Raw genomic sequence first — 24,854 nt, forward strand, 5'->3', positions numbered from 1 at the left:
TGAAGGAAATCATTCAGTAGAAAATTATGTGGGAGAAAGAGAATCGGATGAGAGAGATTTATCCGAGGCTATTTAGTGTTTGTATATATATATATATATATTTAGATTAGAGATGTTAACATTACTTGTAGGTGATGCTTAAACAAAAAATTGCAAAATTTTGTTTGGTTAAATAGTTGTTCACCTTCTTTTGGTTGACAAAAACGATTATATGAATATGTAATTTAGCTTTAGATAAAAGATAAATTAACAAAAAAAGGTTCAAATATCTTTAAATATAGGTTTTAAATTATTGATTACAAGTGTTTAAATACGAATTATAAAAGATTTTGCACGCGAAATTATATTTTCAAGAGCATGAATATAAATTAACTTTCCTTTTATATTCAAGAGCATGAATATAAAAGGAAAGTTAATAAAAGGGTAAATTACATAGTAACCCCTCAGGTTTGAGGTCTATTACAACCCCATACAACATCTTTAAAACATTTCACTTTCATACCTTAATTACTATTTTATTTCAATATAATACATCCGTTACATTTTACATCCATTGATCCGTTAAAAGTTGACGTGGCTGCCACATTTGGGCCACGTCGCTGCCAAATTAATGTCACGTGGTAAAAAAATAATTTTTTATTACCCAATTGAAAAAAAAAACCTTGAAAACCTAAAGCCCCATCCCTGCAACCCCCCAACCCGAGCCTCCCCTTTTCCTTGCAACCTAATCCCACAAATTCTACCTCCTCAAAATCAGTCCCTTCACCATCTTCATCCCCACCCCCAATCCCAACACCACCGAACTGCTCACCTCCCACTTCATCTGTCCTTCCTCCTTCACCCTCCTCACAGCCTCCTCCATCCACCCGTCACCGACACCACCGCCCCCGCAAGTTCCAGTCTTTAAGGTCCCAAGCCGCCGTTCCATCATCCGGTTCAACCAATCAAGCCGTTCGAACCGCTGAGGAGGAAGGCACCGGCGGTGGTGGCTCGGTGGAGTTGTGTGGATTTTGGTTATGGGGAGTTTGGGGTTCGAGATAAAGAGTGATGAGAGTGGGAGGAGGGTCGAACCGCTGAGGAGGAAGGCGCTGACGGTGGTGACCCGGCGGAGTTGTGTGGGTTTTGGATCTGGGGGGTTTGGGGTTTGAGAGAAAGAGCGAGGAGAGTGGGAGGAGGGTCGGGGGAATGGGTTTCTGGGTTTCAATAATTTTTTTTTTAAATGGGTTTTTGGATTTGGATTTGCTGAGTTTTGTATCAAGCTATGGCACGTGGAATTGTAGGGATTTGCAATGTTTGTCCATGGCGAGGAAGGGATGAAAGGTGCAAGGAGGGAGGGAGGCACGGGATGAAATTATGGGTTTTCAAAATTTTTTTTTATTTATTTTTTTGTTCAATAGGCTAATAAAAAATTATTATTTTTGCCACGTGGCACACATTTGGCAGCCACATGGCACAAATGTGGCAGCCACGTCAGCACTTAACAGATCAATTGATGGAAAATCTAACGGAGGTATTATTTTGAAATAAAATAGTACGTGACATATGAAAGTAAAATGTTTTAAAGATGTTGTATAAGGTTGTAATAGACCTCAAACTTGAGGGGTTACTATGTAATTTACCCTCAAATTGTTGGGGTGGCAGAAAGGTACGCGTGACTTTGTGGCCGCCAGAAAGTCACACATGACATCTGCCACCCCAAGAGTTTGAATCATTTTTGTGCATTTGTGTTAATTTTTTCTTTTATTTTTCTTACCACTACAACAAACTATCATATTTATGTTCTTCCAACTAATTTTTTCGGGCACCCGGGAATTTGCCTTGTTCAGCATGAGCCAAGCCCGCCTCGTCTTGTATGCCTGAGTTCGCCTTGTTATGCATGTGAGTTGTCCACATTGTTTTGCATGCAAGAAGATCACCACTTTATGGGGGTAGAGAATGCCTCATTTTGCGTGCAATGATTTGTCTCGTTCTGCGTGAGCTGAGTCCGACTGTTTTGCATGCGTCATGCCAGCCTAACACCCATGTTTTTTTGAAAAAAAATGCAAATTTTTATTTTTGTAAAATATGTTCCCTAAGCGTTAAGTTAAACATTTTAAGGAATTTGAAAGCAGCTTTACAGTTTATTAAGCAACAAATGTATATTTAGTAGAATATTTGAGACGAAAACTAAAAAAAATAAGAAAACATAGTAGTGAGACCAAGAACATTATCAGGGTCAAAACGGGTGTTGTTGACATATTATCAACCCGTCGTTCACTTTTGACTCCATTCTTAATATGATTGAAGTGTTTAAACAAAGGGTATTTGCGTATTTTTCACAAAGATAAAGAGTTTAGCTTCGTATGATGCGAATTTGGATGTCAAGACTATAATGTGTCTTTTCTCTAAAATAAAGAATTAAATAAAATCTTGTTGGAAACGTGAGTTTAAACTAAAAATATTCCTAAAAATGAAGATCTATTTAACTAGAGTAGTGTGCTCGCTCTTTTGCACTACCAAATCACAACCATCATTTCCTAATCATTTGAAAATCACGGATATCTTGTTTCTTCTTAGCCACTGCGCAGGAGCACCCTAAGACTTCCGCACTTCGGTCAACGGCCGGATTTCCACCCGTTCACGCGGGTCCCACAAACCCCCATATCCAACGGCGGGGGCTGCATCCTCTGGTTCAAAACTTCCCATCACGAGCGCTCCACGTGATTAGAGAAAAGTCCCAAACGGAATCACCGACGCGCGTTTACAAAAGGCGTTACAGAAATGGAATTCCTCTGGGAAATTCAAATCTCAGCAGTTCCTCGTAGGTGCCATTTTCAAAAGCCCAATCGGTTTCGGAGAAACAGGGAAACGGAACTGGAACGCCGGCCTTGCCGGACAACGGAGCTGGGCCGCGTCCGGTTGTGCACCGCCGCGTTGACCTTTTTTTACGGCAAAGTCACCTCCGTACGTTTTTACCTTCTCGTTAAATACCAATTACTTTCCTTAATCCCAGTAAATATTTCCGGATTTGATGCTTTTAACTGAGTTTAACTTCATGCCAACATTAAATTTAATGAATTTAGAAACTCCCGCTGAATTTTCCGCATTAAATTTAATGCCACTTTTGTTATATAACTCGCTTAATTGGTTGTTTAGCTATGAACTTTGATGTAATTAGAATTTGGATCGGCTGATGAGTGGTGTAAACAAAGCCAGTGAGCCACTGTGGTGAAATTAATTTGATTTTTTAAAATTAATTTGATGTTTTGAAATTAATTGGATGATATAAGCTAAGTAATTTATCTTCTCAGGGTTTTGGATTAATGGTTAATTTTCCATGAGGGCAGGCAGTTCACTGATGAACCTGTAGGGTCTGCCGATTTTCGCGTGTATGGAACACCTGCTGCTTGCTAGAATTCAACCTGTATCATTGTGACTGTGGAATCATAGTAATTTCAGTAATATGGTGTCTCCCATACGCAAGTACGAATCTTTTAACTTTGTTTTTGGTTTGGTCATTCTTTAATCTTTACGTTCGTTGATGTTATAATGGGACTCAGAGTTTGCATCATTTGTGTAACGTCAACCTCTTTTGAGCTGCAGCAGAAATTTGAGAAACCCTAATGAGACAATGAGGCTTGCGGTGACGATCTTTGTTGGAGTTGTAATCGGATTCTTTTTAGGAGTATCTTTTCCAACACTTTCGTTAACTAAGGTGCACGAATTGTCATTTTATCGTTTTTCTGTATGGTTGTGTTTCGCATTAATTTGGTTCCGAATCCAGATCATATACAGAGAGCATGGACTTACGAATTGTGTTTGAATGTGGTAGATGAATCTTCCTTCCACCCTTTTCCCTTCGATTGATCTTTCGTACATAGAGGAGAAGTACTCTGGGTTTTCAACCCAAGCACTGTTGAATGCCTGGTCTTCTTTGAAGGGAAACGAAGTGCGCACTGAAAAATATGTATCCCTGGAGACAAAGGTATGTTTAAATTATACTTGTGCAGCACAAATGGAGTTAGGCCTTCTCCTAGGCTGTAATACTATTGAGCAGAAATGGCTTGCTTGCTAGTAAAGGAAATTAAGATACTTCTCTGAGTGCACACGCTCGTATAGTTTTTTCTAGGGGCAAAGTTAAAGGATTCAGTGAAAGGTTATATTTTTCTTCAGGCTGTTTTGATGTTGTAATTGTTACAGGAAATTTGGTGCAATCTAATGTTCTGAAGTTTATGTGCTGGCACTGACTTCTATCCATTTGTCTGCAATGCAGATTTGGGTTCCAACTAATCCTCGAGGGGCTGAAAGCCTACCGCCTGGTATCATTGCATCTGAGTCAGATTTCTATCTTCGCCGACTATGGGGCCTGCCCAGTGAGGTGTGCTTCTGCTATTATAAGTTAGTATGAATGACACGTCTGACCTCTAGATTCCTCTCTTATATGAAGTCATTGAGTTTGATGCCTGTGCGGTGATAGTAATGAAATACACTATAAAAGAGTGATATTCAGTTTACCTTTCCTCTCTTTAGAGGATTACTAAAAATTTCACTTAGTCCCTACGAGACCTATTCCCTAATGTTAGCCCTTTCTTTTGGAGGTGGAACTTGCAGGACTTACTTGTCAAGCCAAAGTATCTTGTAACCTTTACCGTAGGTTATGCTCAGAAAAAAAATGTTGATGCAGCTGTTAAAAAAGTCAGTTCTCTCAACCAATTTAATTGTGTATTTATTTATCTCTGTTTCTCTTACTAACGTAAATTTACAGTTTTCAGAGAATTTCACCATACTCTTGTTTCACTATGATGGTTTGACAAGTGAATGGGATGAATTTGAATGGTCGAAGCGGGCTATCCACGTGAGCATTCCGAAGCAAACAAAATGGTTAGAAAGAAATGAGCTCCTTTGTACATTTACAGTTTGACCTATAAGTTCAGCAACGGATTTATGTTAAATCCCGCAAGAGTTATGCTTTCACATAAGCTTCCTGGAAACTTTATGTTAAATCCTGCAAGAGTTATGTTTTCACATGAACTTTCTGGAAACTGCTTCCAGGTGGTATGCTAAGCGGTTTTTGCATCCTGACATTGTGGCACCCTACGAGTACATATTTATTTGGGATGAGGATCTCGGTTTGGAGCACTTTAATGCAGAGAAGTGAGCGTTGGGAAATAACTTTGCTGTTTTAATTGAAAACTACTACTTTTATGAACTATATATATTTAGGCATCAATCTTCTGTGAACCAGATACATAGAGTTGGTCAAGAAACATGGTTTGGAAATATCACAGCCTGGTTTGGAACCAAATAGCGGGCTAACATGGCAGATGACAAAGCGGAGAGGTGATAGTGAAGTTCACATGTAAGAATGGCTGATTTTCTTATCTTTCTTTGTATTTCACTCATTGATAATATATCCACTTTATTTTGGGTTGACCGAATGCAAGTGATGATACAAATTGCCGCTTGACCTATGTTTTCTTGAACCTCTTCATACAGGCAGACAGAGGAGAAACCTGGTTGGTGCAACGATCCGCATTTGCCACCATGTGCAGCGTATGTATATGTACCTTCATCATCGCTGTGAACTTTGAAATGTGTTCGGACTTTTAATGCATTATACCATGAACACCAAAACATGCAGGTTTGTTGAAATTATGGCACCTGTGTTCTCTCGTGACGCATGGCGTTGTGTTTGGCATATGATTCAGGTACATTTAATTGCTTTCACCGTTCAAACTATTGCAAACCTTGAGTGATTACTCTTATTACTGCTTCTAAAACTTTTCCATGCTTTTGCAGAATGACCTGGTCCATGGCTGGGGTCTGGATTTTGCTCTTAGACATTGCGTAGCGGTTCGAAACAACTTCTCTCTTTCTACCTTAATTATATTAATCCCTCCTGTTCGTGATTGTAATTATAATCTTCAACCTTTTCATCTTTGCTCGGAAACAGCCTGCACATAAGAAAATAGGTGTCGTCGATGCGCAGTGGATTGTCCATCAAGGCGTTCCTTCACTCGGGAACCAAGTAAGCCCGAACTTTTGATCTCAACTGATTTGCTTATTATATCTGTAAGAAACTGTAGTCACCGATGTTTTCCTCCCGACAGGGGAAAGCGGAGGGTGGAAGAGCGCCATGGGAAGGGGTAAGGGAGAGGTGCAGAAGAGAATGGACAATGTTTCGAGCACGAATGGCGAGCGCCGAGAAAGCATATTTTGAGGAAATGGGAATTGATCCTCCAAATACAACAGCTCATTAGAGGGTTGAAAATAATGGCGATAGGAACTTGTACACATACAGCTCAACTGTACTTACACAAAGTTACATTCGATTTTGCTGTATCGTTGCTACCGTCAATAATAGTGTTTATTTTTTTGGTATACTCGTATCATACGGCTAATGGAATTCATAAAAGATGATGGACTAGTCAAGCTTACCAGTAATACGATGCAACGGCCTTGAAAGCTCAAACAGTTAAGAGCATTTGGCGAGCGAGGTTATGTTCCGTCTCAAACGTGGGAACTCTGAAACTAACATTTTCACAATTTGAATTCTTCAATTAATACAAAAAATTGCTATATTTCACATTAAAAGATGAAGAAAAAAAATGAAGAAACAATCTCAACATCTAGGGTTACAAATTATGAGCTCGAAAATGAATTGTTCGATGATCGATCCTCTTGTGTTGTTTTGTGAAGGCTTCAAAACTTGTGAGATAAATAATTAGATTTGCAATCACTAATTAGAAATAAGTTTTGGTAATTGCCTCTTCCAGCTCTTTGAAGTCCCATGCATTGTCTGCAGAGTATTCCCCTGTCAAGTAGAAAGGTAACGCCGAGTTAACAGTATAAATTTCACTCCTCGAAAATAAGACATAAAATTTCATGTATTGGCGGTTGTAATTTTCGTCAAATATCTTCTGTTCCCTTTCAGATTGTTAGAACTTAAAAGTAAATCCGCATAAGGTCGCTAAAAGTGTTCTATAGAAACCTTTCATATAATATACGCTTTGGATGGTAAAAGTTTCAGTATCGACTAATTAAATCACTAGCATATGGAAGAAAATCAAGGGAAAATTAACGCAACTAATCAGAACTTGTCAAGAATGAAAGATCTTACCGATTGAATCTCTTCGAAGAGCAGTTAAATGGGCACAGCTGCAAATGAAGACATTGAAGAGATTCAATTAAACAAGTATATATGGAGTTCCACTTAATCAAAGGGAGAGATTTCTGAGTAAGAGTCTTAAAACTGAATACCTTCCAAGAGCCTTCCCCAAGTCCGCACATAGCGACCGAATATATGTCCCTTTGGAGCAAATAACCCGGAAGATCAAATTTTGTCTGCAAAAATACAATAAACATACATCAGATTAAAGGACATAAGAGCTCACAATTTATAAATGATCATAAATAGCTAAATTCTAACTCAGTGGCTTTGACCTTTAACCCAAGGTTACCAGGATGCACCGTACAATTTAGCCACGAGATGGTGTTAGAGTGACGAATTTGTTAATTACAAAGGCAACAGTAACCAAAAGCCATAAAAATAGGATACCTGTCATCTAAGCTGCGCTCAATGTCAAACTGGAAGATTGATATACGTCTAGGTGAAAGCTCAATGCTTTCTCCTCTTCTTGCTTTCTCATACATCTTTTCACCTCCAACCTATTGCAAGGTTAGTGAAACTTGTCAACAAATAAATATAAGCCTCAAAGTATGACTAAACCTGTTATAATCTACAACGTATGTAAATTTTGAAGGAAAAAAAAGGGTATCACGGGAAAGACGTTTTAAACACATATTCCCATGAACTTGCTGATTGTATCGCGATTCGTATTGAAATTCATGGAGAGCCAACTTGAGACATAAGTATACGTATACATGCATACAACAACAACAACAACAACAAAGCCTTTTCCCACTAAGTGGGGTCGGCTATATGAATCCTAGAACGCCATTGCGCTCGGTTTTGTGTCATGCCCTCCGTTAGATCCAAGTACTCTAAGTCTTTTCTTAGAGTCTCTTCCAAAGTTTTCCTAGGTCTTCCTCTACCCCTTCGGCCCTGAACCTCTGTCCCGTAGTCACATCTTCGAACCGGAGCGTCAGTCGGCCTTCTTTGCACATGTCCAAATCACCAGAGCCGATTTTCTCTCATCTTTCCTACAATTTCGGCTACTCCTACTTTACCTCGGATATCCTCATTCCCAATCTTATCCTTTCTCGTGTGCCCACACATCCCACGAAGCATCCTCATCTCCGCTACACCCATTTTGTGTACGTGTTGATGCTTCACCACCCAACATTCTCTGCCATACAACATCGCTGGCCTTATTGCCGTCCTATAAAATTTTTCCTTGAGCTTCAGTGGCCTACGACGGTCACACAACACGCCGGATGCACTCTTTCCATCCAGCTCGTATTCTATGGTTGAGATCTCCATCTAATTCTCCGTTCTCTTGCAAGATAGATCCTAGGTAACGAAAACGGTCGCTTTTTGTGATCTTCGCTAGATTGCTCCGGTCATTAGTGTGGATAAGTATATAAATGGATAGAGATAGGAAAGCAAACACAAGATGTACGTGGTTCACCCAGATTGGCTACGTCCACGGAATAGAAGAGTTCTCATTAATTGTGAAGGGTTTACACAAGTACATAGGTTCAAGCTCTCCTTTAGTGAGTACGAGTGAATGATTTAGTACAAATGACATTAGGAAATATTGTGGGAGAATGATCTCGTAATCACGAAACTTCTAAGTATCGGAGTGTGGTGTCGTCTTGACTTGCCTTATCTGTCTCATAGGTAGATGTGGCATCTTCTCTGGAAGTACTCTTCCTCCATCCAGGGGTGGTATCTTTAACTGGTGGAGATGCACAAGGTAATGTATCAATTTCACTTGAAGCTTACTTGTAGTTTCAGGCTTGGTCAAGCGCGATACAAACCATGTAGTAGGAGTCCCCCAAGTCGCCGAGCTAGGGGGTCTGCTGAAAGAGGTGACAGACAAGGTAAGCAATCAGAGCTCCGACTGATTGTTCACCTTCTCCCCATCTTGCAGCAGCATGAAGGATAAAGAGAAGAAAAATGAGAAGAGATGATATGAGATACTTTTGCTTTTGAAGAAGTAACTTTCCACAGGCTTATTCTTGAACTGAGCTGGAGGGTTTTCTGGTTTCCTCCAGAGTATAAGGCCGACTGAAGAATTTGAGGGTCAAAACAAGTCCATCAAATCTAGAGTACGTTCCACCCTGCTGATATGGGATACTTTTGCTTTTGACAGAGTAATGGATGTATCGGCACGTGTGCTGTTACGCTTGTCTCCACATGCTTCCTTGTATCCTTCGCACTTGCCCTATCTGTTCCTCAAGCAGATGCGGAATCTTCCCTGGAAACATAAGATGATGAAGATGAGTACTCGAGAGCAATGCCAGGTAAGTAATCAGGTAAGGGGTTCCAGGCAGTCAGTTCCTGGCTGGAAGCTTGATTCCAAGTGCTGACATATTGCTCTCTTTCTCCTTGTCTTGCAGGTAAAAACAAGGTCAAAAGAAAAAACAGGGAAAAAGCATGATATGGGATACTCTTGCTTTTAACCCTGATGATATGAGATATTCTTGCTCTAGTATAGCTTGTTTGCAGAGGTATTATCGGGGGGAAAGAAAGCTGAATATTTCGAAAGGCTTTGTTGGGAGTGCCCTCTCAGATATGATGAAGGGTTGAGCATTTTTGCAGGTCTGCCTGTCCGTTGGGATGGAGGTCGACATATATAGGAGTCTCCCTAACAACAAGTAGTAATGCTATTCCTTTACCCTGCTTGGTCATAGCACGGTAGTGGGAGCTGCCAGTTTCACATGTTTTAACTCTGTCAGAGCACTTTGAAAAAGTGGTCTGTGGTATCTGGCTCTCGAGATTCGGAGAACGATGCCTCTTCGATTTTTGAGAAAGCAATCATGCTGGGGGTCTGACTCTCGAGATTCGGAGAGCAGTGTCTCTTCGATTTTTGAGAAAGCAATCATGCTGGGGGTCTGACTCTCGAGATTCGGAGAGCAGTGTCTCTTCGATTTTTGAGGAAGTAATCATGTTGGGAGTCTGGCTCTCGAGATTCGGAAGGCGGTGCCTCTTCGATTTTGGAGCAAGCAATCTTGTTGGGAGTGTTGTCTCGAATGTGAGTAAAGGTTGGACATGTTTGCTAGTCTACCTTGCCACGAAGCACAAAGGTTGACACACAGGGACTTTCCAATTATCCAGCAATGGTACTGTTCCTTTACCCTCTCTTCGATTTTGAGAAAGTAGTCATGTTGGGAGTCTGGCTCTCGAGATTCGGAGGACGGTGCATCTTCGATTTTGGAGCAAGCAATCTTGTTGGGACTGTTTTCTCGAATGTGAGTAAAGGTTGGGCATGTTTGCTAGTCTACCTTGCCACGAAGCACAGAGGTTGACACACAGGGACTTTCCAATTATCCAGCAGTGGTACTGTTCCTTTACCCTTGTGGGTAATAATATGGTAGCTAGACCTTCAAAATTTATGTGTCTAAACTTTGTTAGTGCTGTTTCTTTGCTATTCTTTTACCTTTCTTGGTCAGAGCGATGTAGTGGGAGCTGCAAGCTTCACGTGCTCAACTTTGGCAGAGAACTTTGGCAAAGTGATCTGTGGTACCCATGAGTTATTGTTGCGTGTGGGAAGTGGGTGATTGAACAGTAAGATTCATGTGCTTTCTACTTCACCAGAAGTCTTCGACAGAATGCCCATAATTTCTGCAAAGCTGAGTGTGCGTGTGACAGGTGCTGACAAGGCTAGAAAAGTAGATGCCTCTTCGATTTCTGAGATCGGCCCTCGTGGTATCTGAGCAGCCTAGCTTTTGAGAAAGCGAGCGCCTCTTCGATTGATTCGGAGAACGGTGCCTCACCGATTTTTGAGAAAGCAATCATGCTGGGGGTCTGGCTCTCGAGATTCGGGGAGCAGTGTCTCTTCGATTTTTGAGAAAGTAATCATGTTGGGAGAGTGGCTCTCGAGATTCGGAGGGCGGTGCCTCTTCGATTTTGGAGCAAGCAATCTTGTTGGGAGTGTTTTCTCGAATGTGAGTAAAGGTTGGGCATGTTTGCTAGTCTACCTTGCCACGAAGCACAGAGGTTGACACACAGGGACTTTCCAATTATCCAGCAATGGTACTGTTCCTTTACCCTTGTGGGTAATAATATGGTAGCTAGACCTTCAAAATTTATGGGTCTAAACTTTGTTAGTGCTGTTTCTTTGCTATTCTTTTACCCTTCTTGGTCAGAGCGATGTAGTGGGAGCTGCAAGCTTCACGTGCTCAACTTTGGCAGAGAACTTTGACAAAGTTATCTGTGGTACCCATGAGCTATTGTTGCGTGTGGGAAGTGGGTGATTGAACAGTAAGATTCATGTGTTTTCTACTTCCCCAGAAGTCTTTGACAGAATGCCCATAATTTCCGCAAAGCTGAGTGTGCGTGTGACAGGTGCTGACAAGGCTGGAAAAGTAGGTGCCTCTTCGATTTCTGAGATCGGCCCTCGTGGTCTCTAGGGAGCCCAGCTTTTGAGAAAGCGAGCGCCTCTTCGATTTCTGAGATCGGCCTTCGTGGTCTTTGAGCAGCCCAACTTTTGAGAAAGCAAACGGCTCTTCGATTTCTGAGATCAACCCTCGTGATCTCTAAGCAGCCCAACTTTTGAGAAAGCAAACGCCTCTTCGATTTCTGAGCAGGCGCCTCTTTGATTTCTGAAGCTCCGTCGAGTGCAGATTTTTATAGAGGCTGGCATTAAGTTCCAAAGCACACTTGAATCTCCACCAGTAGAAGCTTCATTCTTGCACTTCTAAGATCTTGATTTGTCCGACCTCTTCTCTCTTCAACACCTTTGAAAATGTCTGGCCCCTCCGACCGTCGTTTTGACTTGAACCTTGTTGAAGAGGCAGCCCCGCCTTCTCCAGACAACATATGGCGCCCATCCTTCGTCTCCTCAACTGGTCCTCTTACCGTTGGGGATTCCGTGATGAAGAATGATATGACCGCTGCGGTGGTGGCCAGGAACCTTCTCACTCCCAAAGATAACAGACTACTTTCCAAACGGTCTGATGAGTTAGCTGTTAAGGATTCGCTGGCTCTCAGTGTTCAGTGTGCAGGTTCTGTGTCTAATATGGCCCAACGCCTATTTGCTCGAACCCGCCAAGTTGAATCATTGGCGGCTGAAGTGATGAGTCTCAAACAGGAGATTAGAGGGCTCAAGCATGAGAATAAACAGTTGCACCGGCTCGCACATGACTATGCTACAAACATGAAGAGGAAGCTTGACCAGATGAAGGAAACTGATGGTCAGGTTTTACTTGATCATCAGAGATTTGTGGGTTTGTTCCAAAGGCATTTATTGCCTTCGTCTTCTGGGGCTGTACCGCGTAATGAAGCTCCAAATGATCAACCTCTGATGCCTCCTCCTTCTAGGGTTCTGTCCAGTACTGAGGCTCCAAATGATCCCCCTCCGGTGCCTTCTCTTTCTGGGGCTCTACCGACTGCTGAGACTTCTCCTAAGCAACCTTTGTGAAGGCTCCCTCTTGTGTGTTTATTTTGACTCATGTATATGTACATATTTGTAGCTTATCGGGGATATCAATAAATAAGCTTTCCTTCATTTCAACGTATTGTGTTAAATACACCAAAGCCTTCTTCGCTAAGTTCTTTGAATTTTCTTTTGTTCAAGCTTGTATGTTGAAGCTTTCTGAGTGGAGCATGTAGGTTGGGGTAGTGTTCCCTTAAGTTCCCGAGTGAGGAAAACTTCTTGGTTGGAGACTTGGAAAATCCAAGTCACTGAGTGGGATCGGCTATATGAATCTTAGAACGCCATTGTGCTCGATCCTGTGTCATGTCCTTCGTTAGATCCAAGTACTCTAAGTCTTTTCTTAGAGTCTCTTCCAAAGTTTTCCTAGGTCTTCCTCTACCCCTTCGGCCCTGAACCTCTGTCCCATAGTCGCATCTTCTAATCGGAGCGTCAGTAGGCCTTCTTTGCACATGTCCAAACCACCGTAACCGATTTTCTCTCATCTTTCCTTCAATTTCGGCTACTCCTACTTTACCCCGGATATCCTCATTCTAATCTTATCCTTTCTCGTGTGCCCACACATCCAACGAAGCATCCTCATCTCCGCTACACCCATTTTGTGTACGTGTTGATGTTTCACCGCCCAACATTCTGTGCCATACATCATCGCCGGCCTTATTGCCGTCCTATAAAATTTTCCCTTGAGCTTCAGTGGCATACGGCGGTCACACAACACGCCGGATGCACTCTTCCACTTCATCCATCCAGCTTGTATTCTATGGTTGAGATCTCCATCTAATTCTCCGTTCTTTTGCAAGATAGATCCTAGGTAACGAAAACGGTCGCTCTTTGGTATTTCTTGATCTCCGATCCTCACCCCTAACTCGTTTTGGCCTCCATTTGCACTGAACTTGCACTCCATATATTCTGTCTTTGATCGGCTTAGGCGAAGACCTTTAGATTCCAACACTTCTCTCCAAAGGTTAAGCTTTGCATTTACCCCTTCCTGCGTTTCATCTATCAACACTATATCGTCTGCGAAAAGCATACACCAAGGAATATCATCTTGAATATGTCCTGTTAACTCATCCATTACCAACGCAAAAAGGTAAGGACTTAAGGATGAGCCTTGATGTAATCCTACAGTTATGGGAAAGCTTTCGGTTTGTCCTTCATGAGTTCTTACGGCAGTCTTTGCTCCTTCATACATATCCTTTATAGCTTGGATATATGCTACTCGTACTCCTTTCTTCTCTAAAATCCTCCAAAGAATGTCTCTTGGGACCCTATCATACGCTTTTTCCAAATCTATAAAGACCATGTGTAAATCCTTTTTCCCATCTCTATATCTTTCCATCAATCTTCGTAAGAGATAGATTGCCTCCATGGTTGAGCGCCCTGGCATGAACCCGAATTGGTTGTCCGAAACCCGTGTCTCTTGCCTCAATCTATGCTCAATGACTCTCTCCCAGAGCTTCATTGTATGACTCATTAGCTTAATACCCCTATAGTTCATGCAATTTTGTACGTCGCCCTTATTCTTGTAGATAGGCACCAAAGTGCTCGTTCGCCACTCATTTGGCATCTTCTTCGTTTTCAAAATCCTATTGAAAAGGTCAGTGAGCCATGTTATACCTGTCTCAACTTAAATTCATGGACTCAGCTACATGGCCGCTAATACTTTTCTTAGCGTAATCATTATATATAGAGAAGAAATGCTTACTTTGATGGCAGAAAACATGGGAGGTACTTGCCAGATCTCCCCAGAAAAGGATGCAACAGCTTTCTTTATGTCTTCATCTTTGATATGCTCCCAGGGTTCGCGCTGAATGACCTGCATATGAGAGTGACGTGCAAGAAAAATTAGACCATGTATAAGTTTGCACTAAAATAAATAAACAACAAAAAAGGGTAACAACAGTAGCTCTTAGAGACTACGTCAAATAAGGCCATCCATCGGTCAAAATGTGGATAACTAAACAATATGGTTTCAGTTCTCACTTCTCATTATCTCGGAATTAAGAGAGTATAAGTATACATACAAGCATATAACTTTAGTATAAGATGAAACTCGCATTCATCAGAAAAGATAACACACCGGTGAATCTGCATCCCAAGTTGAAGTAGCCTCCCCCAAACGGAAAACTCCACTATACCCCTTGATCATACCTTGGTATCTGCAGTAATGTACGAAAATGTCGATTGACTATTGTAACAACCTAGGCACACTATCTCATGAGGCCTAATAGCAACTGAACTATATAAATGGCAAAGCATTCGAAAACTTACCCGTCTACCAACTTAGTGGCTTTACCAACACAAACAATTAACAAACCAGTTGCCATAGGATCAAGAGTTCCAGCATGCCCTACCTGTAATCCACCCGAAAATAAGTTACATGAGCATTTATTTACACGGCAAGGTATAACATTACAGCTAGAAAGACACCTTTTTCACTTTCACCAGGCGACGCAGCTTTCCGCAAACTGTAAAAGAAGTCCATCCTGTATTGCAAATTGCATTATGATTCCTCTATAAATAAACGAACAAATAAAGATGCGAGGAAAAATTACATGAACAAATTTTAATTCCAAACCAGATAAAATGGAAACGGGCAGAAGAAATCGAAAGCCTCACCTTTCGGTTTGTTCACCAAAACCACAGTTCCATAAGGACCGTCCCATCTCGGAGGAAGCTCAGTATTCCTTGTTAAAAGATATGGCTCCCCATTACCATCGCCACTGCCAGCATCTTCATTGGGGACTTTCTTCAAACACTTAAAGAAGTCCTCCACCTTCTTCTCTGTCACATCTTTACTACTCACATTCTTCACGAATTCTCTCTCCTTCTTCTCCTCTCTCTCCGCCTGCTCAAAGAACACCAATCCCTTATCACCTTCCCCGTCTTTCGTTTTCTTCGGCTTTGCCTTCCCCTTCAAATTGCCACCGCTATTGACACCGGAATTTGACTCCCCTGGTTCAAGAAACGCCTTTTCGAGACACTGGTCAGGATAGTACTTCTTCTCCAGCTGGTACACCATCTTGTAATGCTTCTCCTTCTCCCATGGATACGCAAACGTGTCGTAAAAGTACAATTCCTCCTCCCTCTTATGCAGCGTGTTGAACTCAACCACCTCCGGCTTGAGCTCCACCAAGCTCTCCTCCTCCTCCCGCCGCCGGTCCTCCTCCTCCGAATCCGTCCCGTACATCCTCTTCCTCCTCTTATTGTAGTACTTTCGCTTCGACTTGTCCATCTCCGCCGACGCCAGCTTCTCGTCGAGCCAGTTCTCGAACCCCAATTCCGACGCCGAGGTGGGTTTTTCCGGTAAGTCGGGTTCGGACTCGAGGGAGGTTTCGGAGTCCGGTCTGCTGACTCTGGCGGGTCGGCGGCGATTGTGGTCGAGGGAGGACTGAGTTGGGCGGTTGACGATCATGTCGTACTGAAGTGGGTAGGGAGTGGAGGTGGTTGAGAACGACGGCGTTTTGGGGGACCATGATCGGCAGAGTACGGTGCGGAGGTTGGGGTGCGGTCGCAGTAAGCGAGAGAGTGTGAGTGTGGGACGGAGGAAGAGGAGAGACAGAGAGACTGGCTTAGCCATCGGAGCTCTCAGGACAGGGGAGAGAGCTCAAGAGGATTTGGTGTCGTTTGTTATAATACGGAGAAGAGAAAACGGCGTTGCGTTTTATTTTGAGAAAATTGTTGAAATCGTCCATCAATTTTACTCAATTTGGGGCAATGGTCATTCAATTAAAAATACACATTTTAGTTATTTAACTTATCAAAACATGTAGTTATGATTATTTTTGTCAACTTCGTCAACATCCAGACAAAATGAGTCATATTAGAATAATCATTGCTATAATTAGATTCAAGTTGAATGATCATTACTTCAATTTATTTCATTTGGTTCTTATATCCCGTGCATGGCACATAACCATTTTTACAGGTGTCCTAACGAAGTTGATAAAAATGACTATAGATGCACGTTTTAATGCATTAAGGAACTAATCATCACGAATTTTTAGTCGAAAGACCATTATTTCAATTAGATTAAAATTCAGAGACCGTTATGCAATTTCTTCTTTTATAGTTGAAAAACCCTAAACGACAACGTTTAAAGGTTGTATTATCACACAGAAAGTCCACTGCGAGGGCATCTGGGGCAAGCAAAAATCATTTCTCACTTGAAGTTTCATCAAAATTCTCAAAGTTTTCAATTTTCCCGCTCGTGGCTTCCTGCAATAATGGAGTCTGCAGCAGCTTGGGTGGACGCCCAAGAGTGGGAGGTCTGCAACGACGACGGCTTCGTCTTTAAGCGGAGGAAGAGGCGCCGGGTCGACCCAGATGCCGACTCGTCGGCTTCCGCTCCACCGTCCTCTTCCGCCGCGGATCTACGGGAAGATCCCGAGAAACTCCGGAGAGAGCGGAGGAGGAAGTTTCTTCTCAAGCTCAGAGATAAGTACCAGGCGGAGATCGACCAGTGGGAACTTTTGTCAAGCACGTTGCGCACAATGGAGGAGAGAGCGCGGCAGCTTCAACGGCAACGAGAGGCGCAGCAACAGCGAACGGAAGAGGAAGAGCGACAGAAAACGGCGTCGTCGGATGGGCCTAGTGCGTTAGAGATTCAGGGATCGGAGTTCGGTTGTGGGTCGTTGGTGGATGAGCTTCTCTTGCAGGTGAATTGGGGGTTTCTTTCTTTTCGTTTTGGGATTGTTTGGTTGGTGGCAATTTTTGAAAATTGAAAGATTTTGGGGATTAGGGTTTATGCAAAGGTCGGAAATTTGAGCTCGTGACACCAATTTGGGGCTCAGCTGAGCTGATTTTCTATGATATTACTCTGATTTCTCAGTAACCAAACATCAATTGAGCTTTTAGGGTTTCTGTTCTTGTCTTCTTAATTGATTTTGTCATTCTCGCACTTAAAGTCTGTGGAGAAATTGAAATTTTTGATTCAATACGTTCTTAAATTTCTTTGATTTCTCAGCAAGCAAACATCAATTGAACTTTTAGGGTTCCTGTTTTTGTTTTCTTAGCATTCCTTAATTGACCCCACATGGTAAGTACATTTCTTCATCCTCCTTTATCTGTGCAGGTAGACGCACACGCAGCGATCATTCGTGATGTTTCAAGTCTCTGTGACACAGCGGACGCTCTATGTAACGAAGAAGAGGAACGGATTAGTCCGCTTTTCTTCGATATTCCGATCTGCAGTTCACCGAGGGAGCTCATGAGATCGTTGCAATGGTAGCCTGTCTTCATCAAATTCCCAAGAGGTAGGAAGTAGGAGGAGATATTTTTCGGGTTTATGAAGTAGGAGGAGATATCTTCTTTCGTTGCGATTTGGTATGAGTGAGTGATGTAGCCTGCTAACCACAATAGGTGAATGAGGCCTAGAAACTGGAAAGTGCGTTCTATGCTGATTAGTGTGTGTGTATGTATGTTGTATATGTTCTATTGATTATATTTTGATTTCGATTCATGCTTTTGTATACTTATAGCTAGACCTGTAAACGGGTTGGGATTATTGAGTTTGGATCAGTTCAACTTGCCCCCGTTAAGTTAATGGGTCATCCGAAGTTAACCCTTTAAGCTAACGGGTCATCCGTTTCATCCGTTAACACCACCCCGTTAACAAATATTATTATTTTTTTTTTTTGCATAGAGTTTATATTTTGTTGTTAAGACTTTACTAAAATTACTAAAACATTTTTAACTAACGGGTGTTAATGGGTGCTAATGGATCTAACGGGTTGATCCAAAATGACCCGTTATTTAACGGGTTGTTAATGGGTTCACCCGTTAACGATCCGATCCGTTAAACATCCATCCAAATGCTAATATTAACAGGTTGGATCGGATCGAGTTAATGGGTCGGATCCAAAATGCCAGGTCTACTTGTAGCAATCGCTTTGCGTTTAGTTTCACATATACTCTGGTTCGAAACATTTGTGTTTAGAAAGACTTGCATCGATATCAAATACTCGAACAAAACGATCAGCAATTCATAGAACGTTTCAATTCGTAGTTTTCTCGATACATAGAAGACCAGGATTGATAGTTCTCACTGTACCAATACAAGGGAGTAAAAACTGTGTTCCTAAACAAGAGAACTAAATCGAAAGACACCAACTCATTGCCTATTTTGACAAGGTTTGTAGGTCAACCTCGTTTAGAAGAGAGGGAATGACTTCTATCTGTTCCAGTTTAAAGCCAGCCTTTCGACACTCGTCCTCTAAGAGCTTCACTTGTAAAGGACCATCGGGGCAAAATACGATGACTGCCCCTCCGCTACCTGTGAATTTGGATGCTGCACCCACCCTCCGGGCCACCTCCACCATTTCTATGTTTAAAGCACCTAGAGCATCGTCTCCGAACATGCTTCTGCGCAACACATATAAAGACGCATATAAAAGAGCTTCAATGCTCAAAATGGGGCAATCACATAACCGAACAATAAGTCAAAATCGGGCAATCTCAAACCTTCTAAGGTCAAAATTTCTGTTCATGAGAGAAGCTAATTTAGCGTAGTCCTTTTCAAGTAAAGCCGTCCTTCCTTCTAGTGCAATATCTGCAACTTCTGTCATCGATGATATTATAAACTCATCACCGTTGAGCCACCTTTGACGAACTGTACTATGTACCTGCCCTCACAAATAAACACACGTATCAATTCTCGTATAAATTGCCCAACAAGTGAAAAGCAATAACTAAAACTAACAAGAAGGCAATGTTAACCTTCCCAGAATCGCTTGGATTCTCGGCATAGATGAGGTGAAGAGGCGGAAGAAGACTAACATCCATGGGTGTGTAAATTCCATGCCCCAATGTATCCATGTCTTCCTTGGCAAATTCCTAGGAACTCAAAAAGTTACCACATGTAATGGATGAAATTTAAAAAGAATGCTGGTAAGGAATGGTTGAAATTCGAGTACCATGTAAACAAGGCCGCCATAAACCTGCGCCACGCGATCTTGAAGACCGGCAACAATTCCAAGTTGCTTCTCGGCATTGAGGATGAGGCCGGGGCGGACCTCCACTTTGATTAAATGCCTAACCTTGTGGAAGTCAAGAAGGCAGCTCAGGGCTGCACACACAATCGCACTAGACCCCGAAAGTCCTGCCTGAAATTGAAATCGGAATCTCAAACTCAAACTATCAAGATCACTACTCACTTGAATCGCTAAACTTTAATTACATGTGTGATTAAAATTTAGTTAATTAAGATTTACCTGGCGAGGGATATTCGTATCATACGAGAGAGTGAAATTTCGAGCTTCCAATTCAATCGCATTCTCCTTGCAATAATCAAAGAACACTTTGCAAATCGCCATCAGCAATCGAACACCTCCATAATATCCCTCACTATCTAACCGATTCACCTGTTCGATTTCGGTTTTCCAATTCAATCACATCTCAAATCTTGAATTCAATCACAGCAAATGGAAATCTCGATTTAATTGCAAAATTCAATTCAAAATTCGGACTAAAACGCAATTGCGAAATTGAAATGGCGCGGCGACGAACCAGGTGATGGAGGGATCGGAAGACGACGAGGTCGTGGGTGAGGTGGGGCTGGATTACGAGATCATCGGACGGTTGCAACCGCACGGTGGCCCAGAAGTTACTGGCGGTGAAGGAGATCGTGCGGCCGTAGTAGACGTCGCTCGGGTTCCCCAGCAGGCCCACCCTCGCGTACGCCCTGTGCTCAATCACCGCCGCTTCCGCCGACGACGTCGTTTTGTGGTGCTCGTCCATTTCGACTTCAATTGTTCAGCTCACTGAAGTGATACTCTCCCGCCGCGTGAAGGCGCAGTCATTGGAGGCGGCGTTTGCTGGGCCTGGCCCACTTCAATTCTTGTTTATCCAGCCACGTCACTAGTGACGAGGGAAATCTCATTGGGATCCCACTTCTTACAGCTTTTACATTCTTTCTATCTGTTCCCTAACAAAATTGTACCAACGGGTCCGCCAGCTTTAACTGAACTGACGCAATAATTCATTAACTAAAAATCCGTAATTATTAATCAGTAACTCACCAAATGTTTATGGAGGAAAATTAAAGTACATAAATGATACCAAACAAATAAACAAATAATTTGTTTTATACTTATTAAATATTACAACACAAACTTTCAAAGACATACTTTAAAAATTACGACGCTCTTTCACTTTTTAAAGACACAATTTAGATCACCCGCACTAGTTTATACAAATGCACCTATCTCATATTTACAGTCTTGCACAACCGACTTACCGAGTCGGTGTAATTGGACTTCTTTCATTTAAGCCACAAGTTATGGTTATTCTGGATGTTTCTACCACAAAAACATTTTTCTATACTTTCCTAGTCTAGATTTTTCTACCACAAAAACAGTTTTTTGTATTTTCCTAGCCTAAGTCGGTGGACTTGGCTTGGCCATCTTGTTGCCCTACTTGGCTAGATTTTTCTAGAATAATTTCAGGCATGTTTGAGCTAGAACAATCTAGTACTTTTATACCAACTGAGCTTAATAGATTAGTGTTGATCTTCAACAATGTGCAGCTATGATCATTTTCGTTAACTCTGTTAAAATTTCTGTCAAAATAAGTCATAGTAAAATGACCATTGCTATAATTGGGTTAAAGTAGAGGGATCATTGCTACAATTTTCTCATTTAATTTTTCATATTTGCACTTTGATTCAAACTCCTCATTTTGACGGAAGTTGACAAAAAATACCTTAGTTGCACATTTGGACCATTACTCCAATTCAGTTAAAGTTGAGCGATTATTGCTACAATTTTCTCTTTATAAAACACAAAATGGGCAAGAGAGAGACTCACTGATAAAATAGATGCACACACACTTTCCGGGTAATATTTCCAGCGTGTACTTCCTGTGAAATAGCGAGCTATCTTTTGGCGTCGGGTTGTTCTTAAGTGTATTATGTATGGTAACAAGCGGCAATCGGATAAAAATCCTTAGGAGGCCTGAAGATTGATTATTGTAGTCCATTTCAAAACATCAATTACAATTCAGTTTCCAAAAAAAAATATATCAATTACCATTCAAGACTCGTTAGATAAATAAAGCATTGAAAAAAAATGAAAGGAGAAGTTTAATTATACTTGACCTGCTTAACCCCTTTGAACTCGCTCCTTCCAACTTCTTCTGTCCATCGCCAGATTCTTCCATTCACTTCCTCATCTCCGCTTGACTGTGCCAACCCCGTTCAAATTGTTCAGTCAATTCAAAATTAGGACTAAAACGCAATTGCGAAATTGAAATGGCGCGGCGACGAACCAGGTGATGGAGGGATCGGAAGACGACGAGATCGTGGGTGGGGTGGGGCTGGATGACGAGATCATCGGACGGCTGCAACCGCACAGTGGCCCAGAAGTTACCGGCGGTGAAGGAGATCGTGCGGCCGTAGTAGACGTCGCTCGGGTTCCCCAGCAGGCCCACCCTCGCGTACGCCCTGTGCTCAATCACCGCCGCTTCCGACGACGACGTCGTTTTGTGGTGGTCGTCCATTTCGACTTCAATTGTTCAGCTCACTGACTGAAGTGATCCTCTCCCGCTGTGTGAAAACGCAGTCGTTGGAGGCGGTGTTTGCTGGGCCTGGCGCACTTCAAATCTTGTTTATCCACGTCACTAGTGACTTGGTAAATCTCACTTCTTACAACTTTTACATTCTTTCTATTTGGGTGGCACAGTTCTGTTTGGCCCGGTTTCACCCTCAAAACGAAATCGGAATCTGAAAATTTCAACAGTTCGGTTCAGTACAATTCTGTTTAAATTTATTACTAAAACTGTACAGTTAGATTCATGACGATTCCAGTTCGGTTCATGTTGGTTTACAATTCTAACCAAATATATATATATTTTAAAATTTCTACTTTTAATAACAAACACATATTTCAAACATAAATTCAAGTAAATTTGAGTTTCCACTACTAAATCTACAAGAATGGTGACTGGAAGATAGAAAATGTGCATATAAATATAAATCAAAAGATTGAAATGCTCATATCAAGGCCAAAGTGTAGATATTAAACTAAAACTAAAGTGTACACAATGCATAATATACTGAAAAAGAAAAAGAAAAATAATGTAAGGGGAGAGAAGTGAAGAAAAATATTGGGCTTATGCACATGGTATTCTTGAAAAAATATCTTACTTATATAAAAATAATAATAAAACAATAATTTATATTAAACGTGGTTCGGTCCGGTTCCTCCGTTTCTTAATATTTCCAAACCAAAACTGGAACCGTTTGAAACGGTTCGATACAGTTTTTGTTACGGTTTTGATTTTTTGGTCAACGCGGTTTTTTTTCACGGTTCGATTCGGTTTTCTGGTTTGACGGTTTTTATGCCCACTCTTATTTCTATTTGTTCCCTGAAAAAATTGTACCAACGGGTCCGCCAACTTTATCTGAATTGGAGCAACAATCCATCAACTAAAAATCCGTAAAAATTGACCTCTTAACTCATCAAATGTGGGTTGAGAAAAATTAGAGTACACAACTCTAACAAGAGTTAGAGAGATGAAACAAATAAACAAATTATTTGTATTACCTCCATAAAATATTACAACACAAACTCTCAAGAACCCACTTTAAAAATTATGACGCTCTCTTAGAGACCCTCTAGATCGCTCACACCACTCTCACTTCTAAGTTTGTTTCTTGGTTCTCTTCTTCCTTCTTACTTCTTTGTTACTTTCTCAGTTTATACAAATGCACCTACCTTATATTTGTAGTCTTGCTCAACCGACTTAACTAGTCGGTGGAATTGGACTTCTTTCAGTTTATACAAGTTGTGATTATTCTAGATTTTTATACCACAAAAACATTTTTCTTTACTTTCCTGTCGGTGGACTTGGCTTTTGCCATCTTGTTGCTATACTTTGCTAGAAAGTTCTGGAATGATTTCATGCATGTTAGAACTAGAACAATCTAATTCTTTTTTACCGATTAAGCTTAATGGGCTGATATTAATAATCAATGTGCAGCTATGATCATTTTCGTGAATTCTATTGGAACTTTTGTCAAAATGAGTCATGGTAGAATAATTATTGCTACAATTGGATTAAAGTTGAAGGACCATTACTACAATTTTCTCATTTGGTTTTTCATATTTGCCCTTTGATTCAAACTCTTCATTTTGACGAAAACTTGGACGAAGTTGACGAAAAAGATTATAACTGCACATTTTGACGAGTAAAGAGACAAATAGCTACGGATTTTTAGTTAAGTGACTATTCCTTCAATTCAATTAAAGTTAAACGATCATTGTTACGATTTCCTTTTTATAAAACAAAAAAAATGGGCAAAAGAGAGACTGATAAAATAGATGCATACACATGCACACACTTTTCGGGTAATCTTTGCAGCGTATACTTCCTGTGAAATAGCGAGCTATCTTTTGGCGGCGGGTTGTTCTTTTAAGATCTTGTTTGACAATTCGAACTATACTGATTATTTCTGTTGGATAAGATAAATAGTCACCGAATAGTATTGACTAAATTAGTCGGGTGTTTGGTGCAGTATCGGACTAATAATCGTATTATTCATACTATATCGAATATAAATTTAATGTAATTATCTAAAAACCCAAATACTTTTCAAATCCTAAACTTCAAAATTAAAAAGCAAATTAAAAAGCCCCAAATTACGCAAAATCTAATTTTTAAAAATAAAAATAAAAAATTCCCCAGATCAAATATTGTTCAACAGTTAGGCTGCAGACAACCAAATGAACAAAAGTACACAAATTAAATGTTGAGCAAAAATACATAAAAATACCAAAAAATTGCCCAGATGAAATATTGTTCAACAAGCATGATGGTAAGCCGCTTGGCATGGATGGCGCATAGGTTGGTGTCCTCAAACAGACCCACAAGGTAGGCCTCAGCAGCCTCCTGCAGTGCCAATACCGCGTGGCTCTGGAAACGCGGATCAGTCTTGAACTCTGGGCAATTTCACGAACAAGCCTCTGGAATGGCAACTTCCTGATCAAGAGCTCAATACTCTTCTGCTACTTACGGATTTCATGAAGAGCGACAGTACCAGGAGAGCAGCAGTGTGACAGTACGAGGAGAGCAGCGACAAGGAGAGTGGCGACCGGGAGAACGACGACGACGAGAGGGACGACTTGCGAGAGGAGGTTTTATGGAGAACCAAGTATGAGAGAGAGGAAAGATTTATACCCGACTAATAATCCAATCCTTTTGGAAGGGTTTATTAAGAAGGTGTATACCTGACTATCCTATCCGGCTGTTTAAATTAATCTGGTGACTATTTAATACGAAAGGACACCAAACGGCCGGGTTCATACTATTAGTCATATC

The 24,854-nt window shown here is 41.3% G+C and overlaps 4 protein-coding genes and 1 pseudogene across 13 annotated transcripts; 2 read left to right on the forward strand and 3 right to left on the reverse strand.

Annotated features, from left to right (window-relative positions):
• The first annotated feature begins 2,731 nt into the window (after positions 1-2,731).
• Positions 2,732-6,360, forward strand: LOC103425798 (uncharacterized). Of its 8 annotated transcripts, none has more exons than XM_029097160.2 (14): positions 2,732-2,943; positions 3,327-3,462; positions 3,586-3,694; positions 3,812-3,964; positions 4,253-4,357; positions 4,591-4,674; positions 4,745-4,860; positions 5,032-5,133; positions 5,225-5,338; positions 5,476-5,532; positions 5,621-5,687; positions 5,779-5,832; positions 5,933-6,007; positions 6,090-6,360. In XM_029097160.2, the coding sequence occupies exons 2-14, from the start codon at positions 3,443-3,445 to the stop codon at positions 6,237-6,239; spliced, it is 1,206 nt and encodes a 401-aa protein (XP_028952993.2). In that variant the 5' UTR covers positions 2,732-2,943; positions 3,327-3,442; the 3' UTR covers positions 6,240-6,360. The 8 variants fall into 8 exon arrangements, with proteins under 8 accessions (XP_028952993.2, XP_028952991.2, XP_008362120.3 ...); XM_029097158.2 differs by having other exon boundaries at positions 2,772-2,943; positions 3,291-3,462; positions 3,583-3,694; XM_008363898.4 differs by having other exon boundaries at positions 2,772-2,943; positions 3,583-3,694.
• Positions 6,361-6,516: 156 nt separating this feature from the next.
• LOC103404543 (uncharacterized) lies at positions 6,517-16,183 on the reverse strand. The gene is made up of 9 exons (XM_029097157.2): positions 15,159-16,183; positions 14,970-15,025; positions 14,811-14,893; positions 14,620-14,698; positions 14,245-14,355; positions 7,538-7,647; positions 7,240-7,323; positions 7,100-7,137; positions 6,517-6,793 (listed from the first exon to the last, which is right to left on the reverse strand). Exons 1-9 carry the CDS (start codon positions 16,117-16,119, stop codon positions 6,723-6,725), a joined length of 1,593 nt encoding a protein of 530 aa, XP_028952990.2. The 5' UTR covers positions 16,120-16,183; the 3' UTR covers positions 6,517-6,722.
• Positions 16,184-16,652: 469 nt separating this feature from the next.
• Positions 16,653-18,000, forward strand: LOC103404257 (uncharacterized). The gene is made up of 2 exons (XM_008343153.4): positions 16,653-17,197; positions 17,614-18,000. The coding sequence occupies exons 1-2, from the start codon at positions 16,766-16,768 to the stop codon at positions 17,767-17,769; spliced, it is 588 nt and encodes a 195-aa protein (XP_008341375.1). The 5' UTR covers positions 16,653-16,765; the 3' UTR covers positions 17,770-18,000.
• Positions 18,001-18,499: 499 nt separating this feature from the next.
• LOC103404258 (glucuronokinase 1) lies at positions 18,500-22,174 on the reverse strand. Of its 3 annotated transcripts, none has more exons than XM_070817092.1 (8): positions 21,634-22,174; positions 21,344-21,490; positions 20,046-20,499; positions 19,751-19,900; positions 19,454-19,642; positions 19,317-19,373; positions 19,002-19,162; positions 18,500-18,902 (listed from the first exon to the last, which is right to left on the reverse strand). In XM_070817092.1, exons 3-8 carry the CDS (start codon positions 20,274-20,276, stop codon positions 18,659-18,661), a joined length of 1,032 nt encoding a protein of 343 aa, XP_070673193.1. In that variant the 5' UTR covers positions 20,277-20,499; positions 21,344-21,490; positions 21,634-22,174; the 3' UTR covers positions 18,500-18,658. The 3 variants fall into 3 exon arrangements, with proteins under 3 accessions (XP_070673193.1, XP_070673192.1, XP_028953384.2); XM_070817091.1 differs by having other exon boundaries at positions 19,257-19,373; XM_029097551.2 differs by lacking the exons at positions 20,046-20,499; positions 21,344-21,490 and having other exon boundaries at positions 19,257-19,373; positions 21,804-22,135.
• A 2,104-nt stretch (positions 22,175-24,278) lies between these two features.
• Positions 24,279-24,851, reverse strand: LOC114822612 (uncharacterized; annotated as a pseudogene).
• Between the last annotated feature and the right edge of the window lie 3 nt (positions 24,852-24,854).

The sequence above is a fragment of the Malus domestica genome, chromosome 17 (assembly GCF_042453785.1).
Source record: "Malus domestica chromosome 17, GDT2T_hap1".
Lineage (NCBI taxonomy): Eukaryota > Viridiplantae > Streptophyta > Magnoliopsida > Rosales > Rosaceae > Malus > Malus domestica.

Bases quoted from the DNA above. Each gene is read 5' to 3' on its own strand.
- LOC103425798 (XM_070816797.1), top strand. From the start codon at position 3,443: ATGGTGTCTCCCATACGCAA. The intron at 5,688-5,778 runs GTACATTTAATT...ATGCTTTTGCAG, and splicing joins GTGTTTGGCATATGATTCAG to AATGACCTGGTCCATGGCTG. The intron at 6,008-6,089 runs GTAAGCCCGAAC...TCCTCCCGACAG, and splicing joins TTCCTTCACTCGGGAACCAA to GGGAAAGCGGAGGGTGGAAG.
- LOC103404543 (XM_029097157.2), bottom strand. From the start codon at position 16,119: ATGGCTAAGCCAGTCTCTCTGTCTCTCCTCTTCCTCCGTCCCACACTC. The intron at 7,648-14,244 runs GTAAGCATTTCT...ACCTTGCAATAG, and splicing joins CCATGTTTTCTGCCATCAAA to GTTGGAGGTGAAAAGATGTA. The intron at 7,324-7,537 runs GTATCCTATTTT...GTATTTTTGCAG, and splicing joins GAGCGCAGCTTAGATGACAG to ACAAAATTTGATCTTCCGGG.
- LOC103404257 (XM_008343153.4), top strand. From the start codon at position 16,766: ATGGAGTCTGCAGCAGCTTGGGTGGACGCCCAAGAGTGGGAGGTCTGC. The intron at 17,198-17,613 runs GTGAATTGGGGG...TTATCTGTGCAG, and splicing joins TGGATGAGCTTCTCTTGCAG to GTAGACGCACACGCAGCGAT.
- LOC103404258 (XM_070817091.1), bottom strand. From the start codon at position 20,276: ATGGACGAGCACCACAAAACGACGTCGTCGGCGGAAGCGGCGGTGATT. The intron at 19,643-19,750 runs GTAAATCTTAAT...TTTCAATTTCAG, and splicing joins ATACGAATATCCCTCGCCAG to GCAGGACTTTCGGGGTCTAG. The intron at 19,374-19,453 runs GTACTCGAATTT...TTGAGTTCCTAG, and splicing joins ATGGCGGCCTTGTTTACATG to GAATTTGCCAAGGAAGACAT.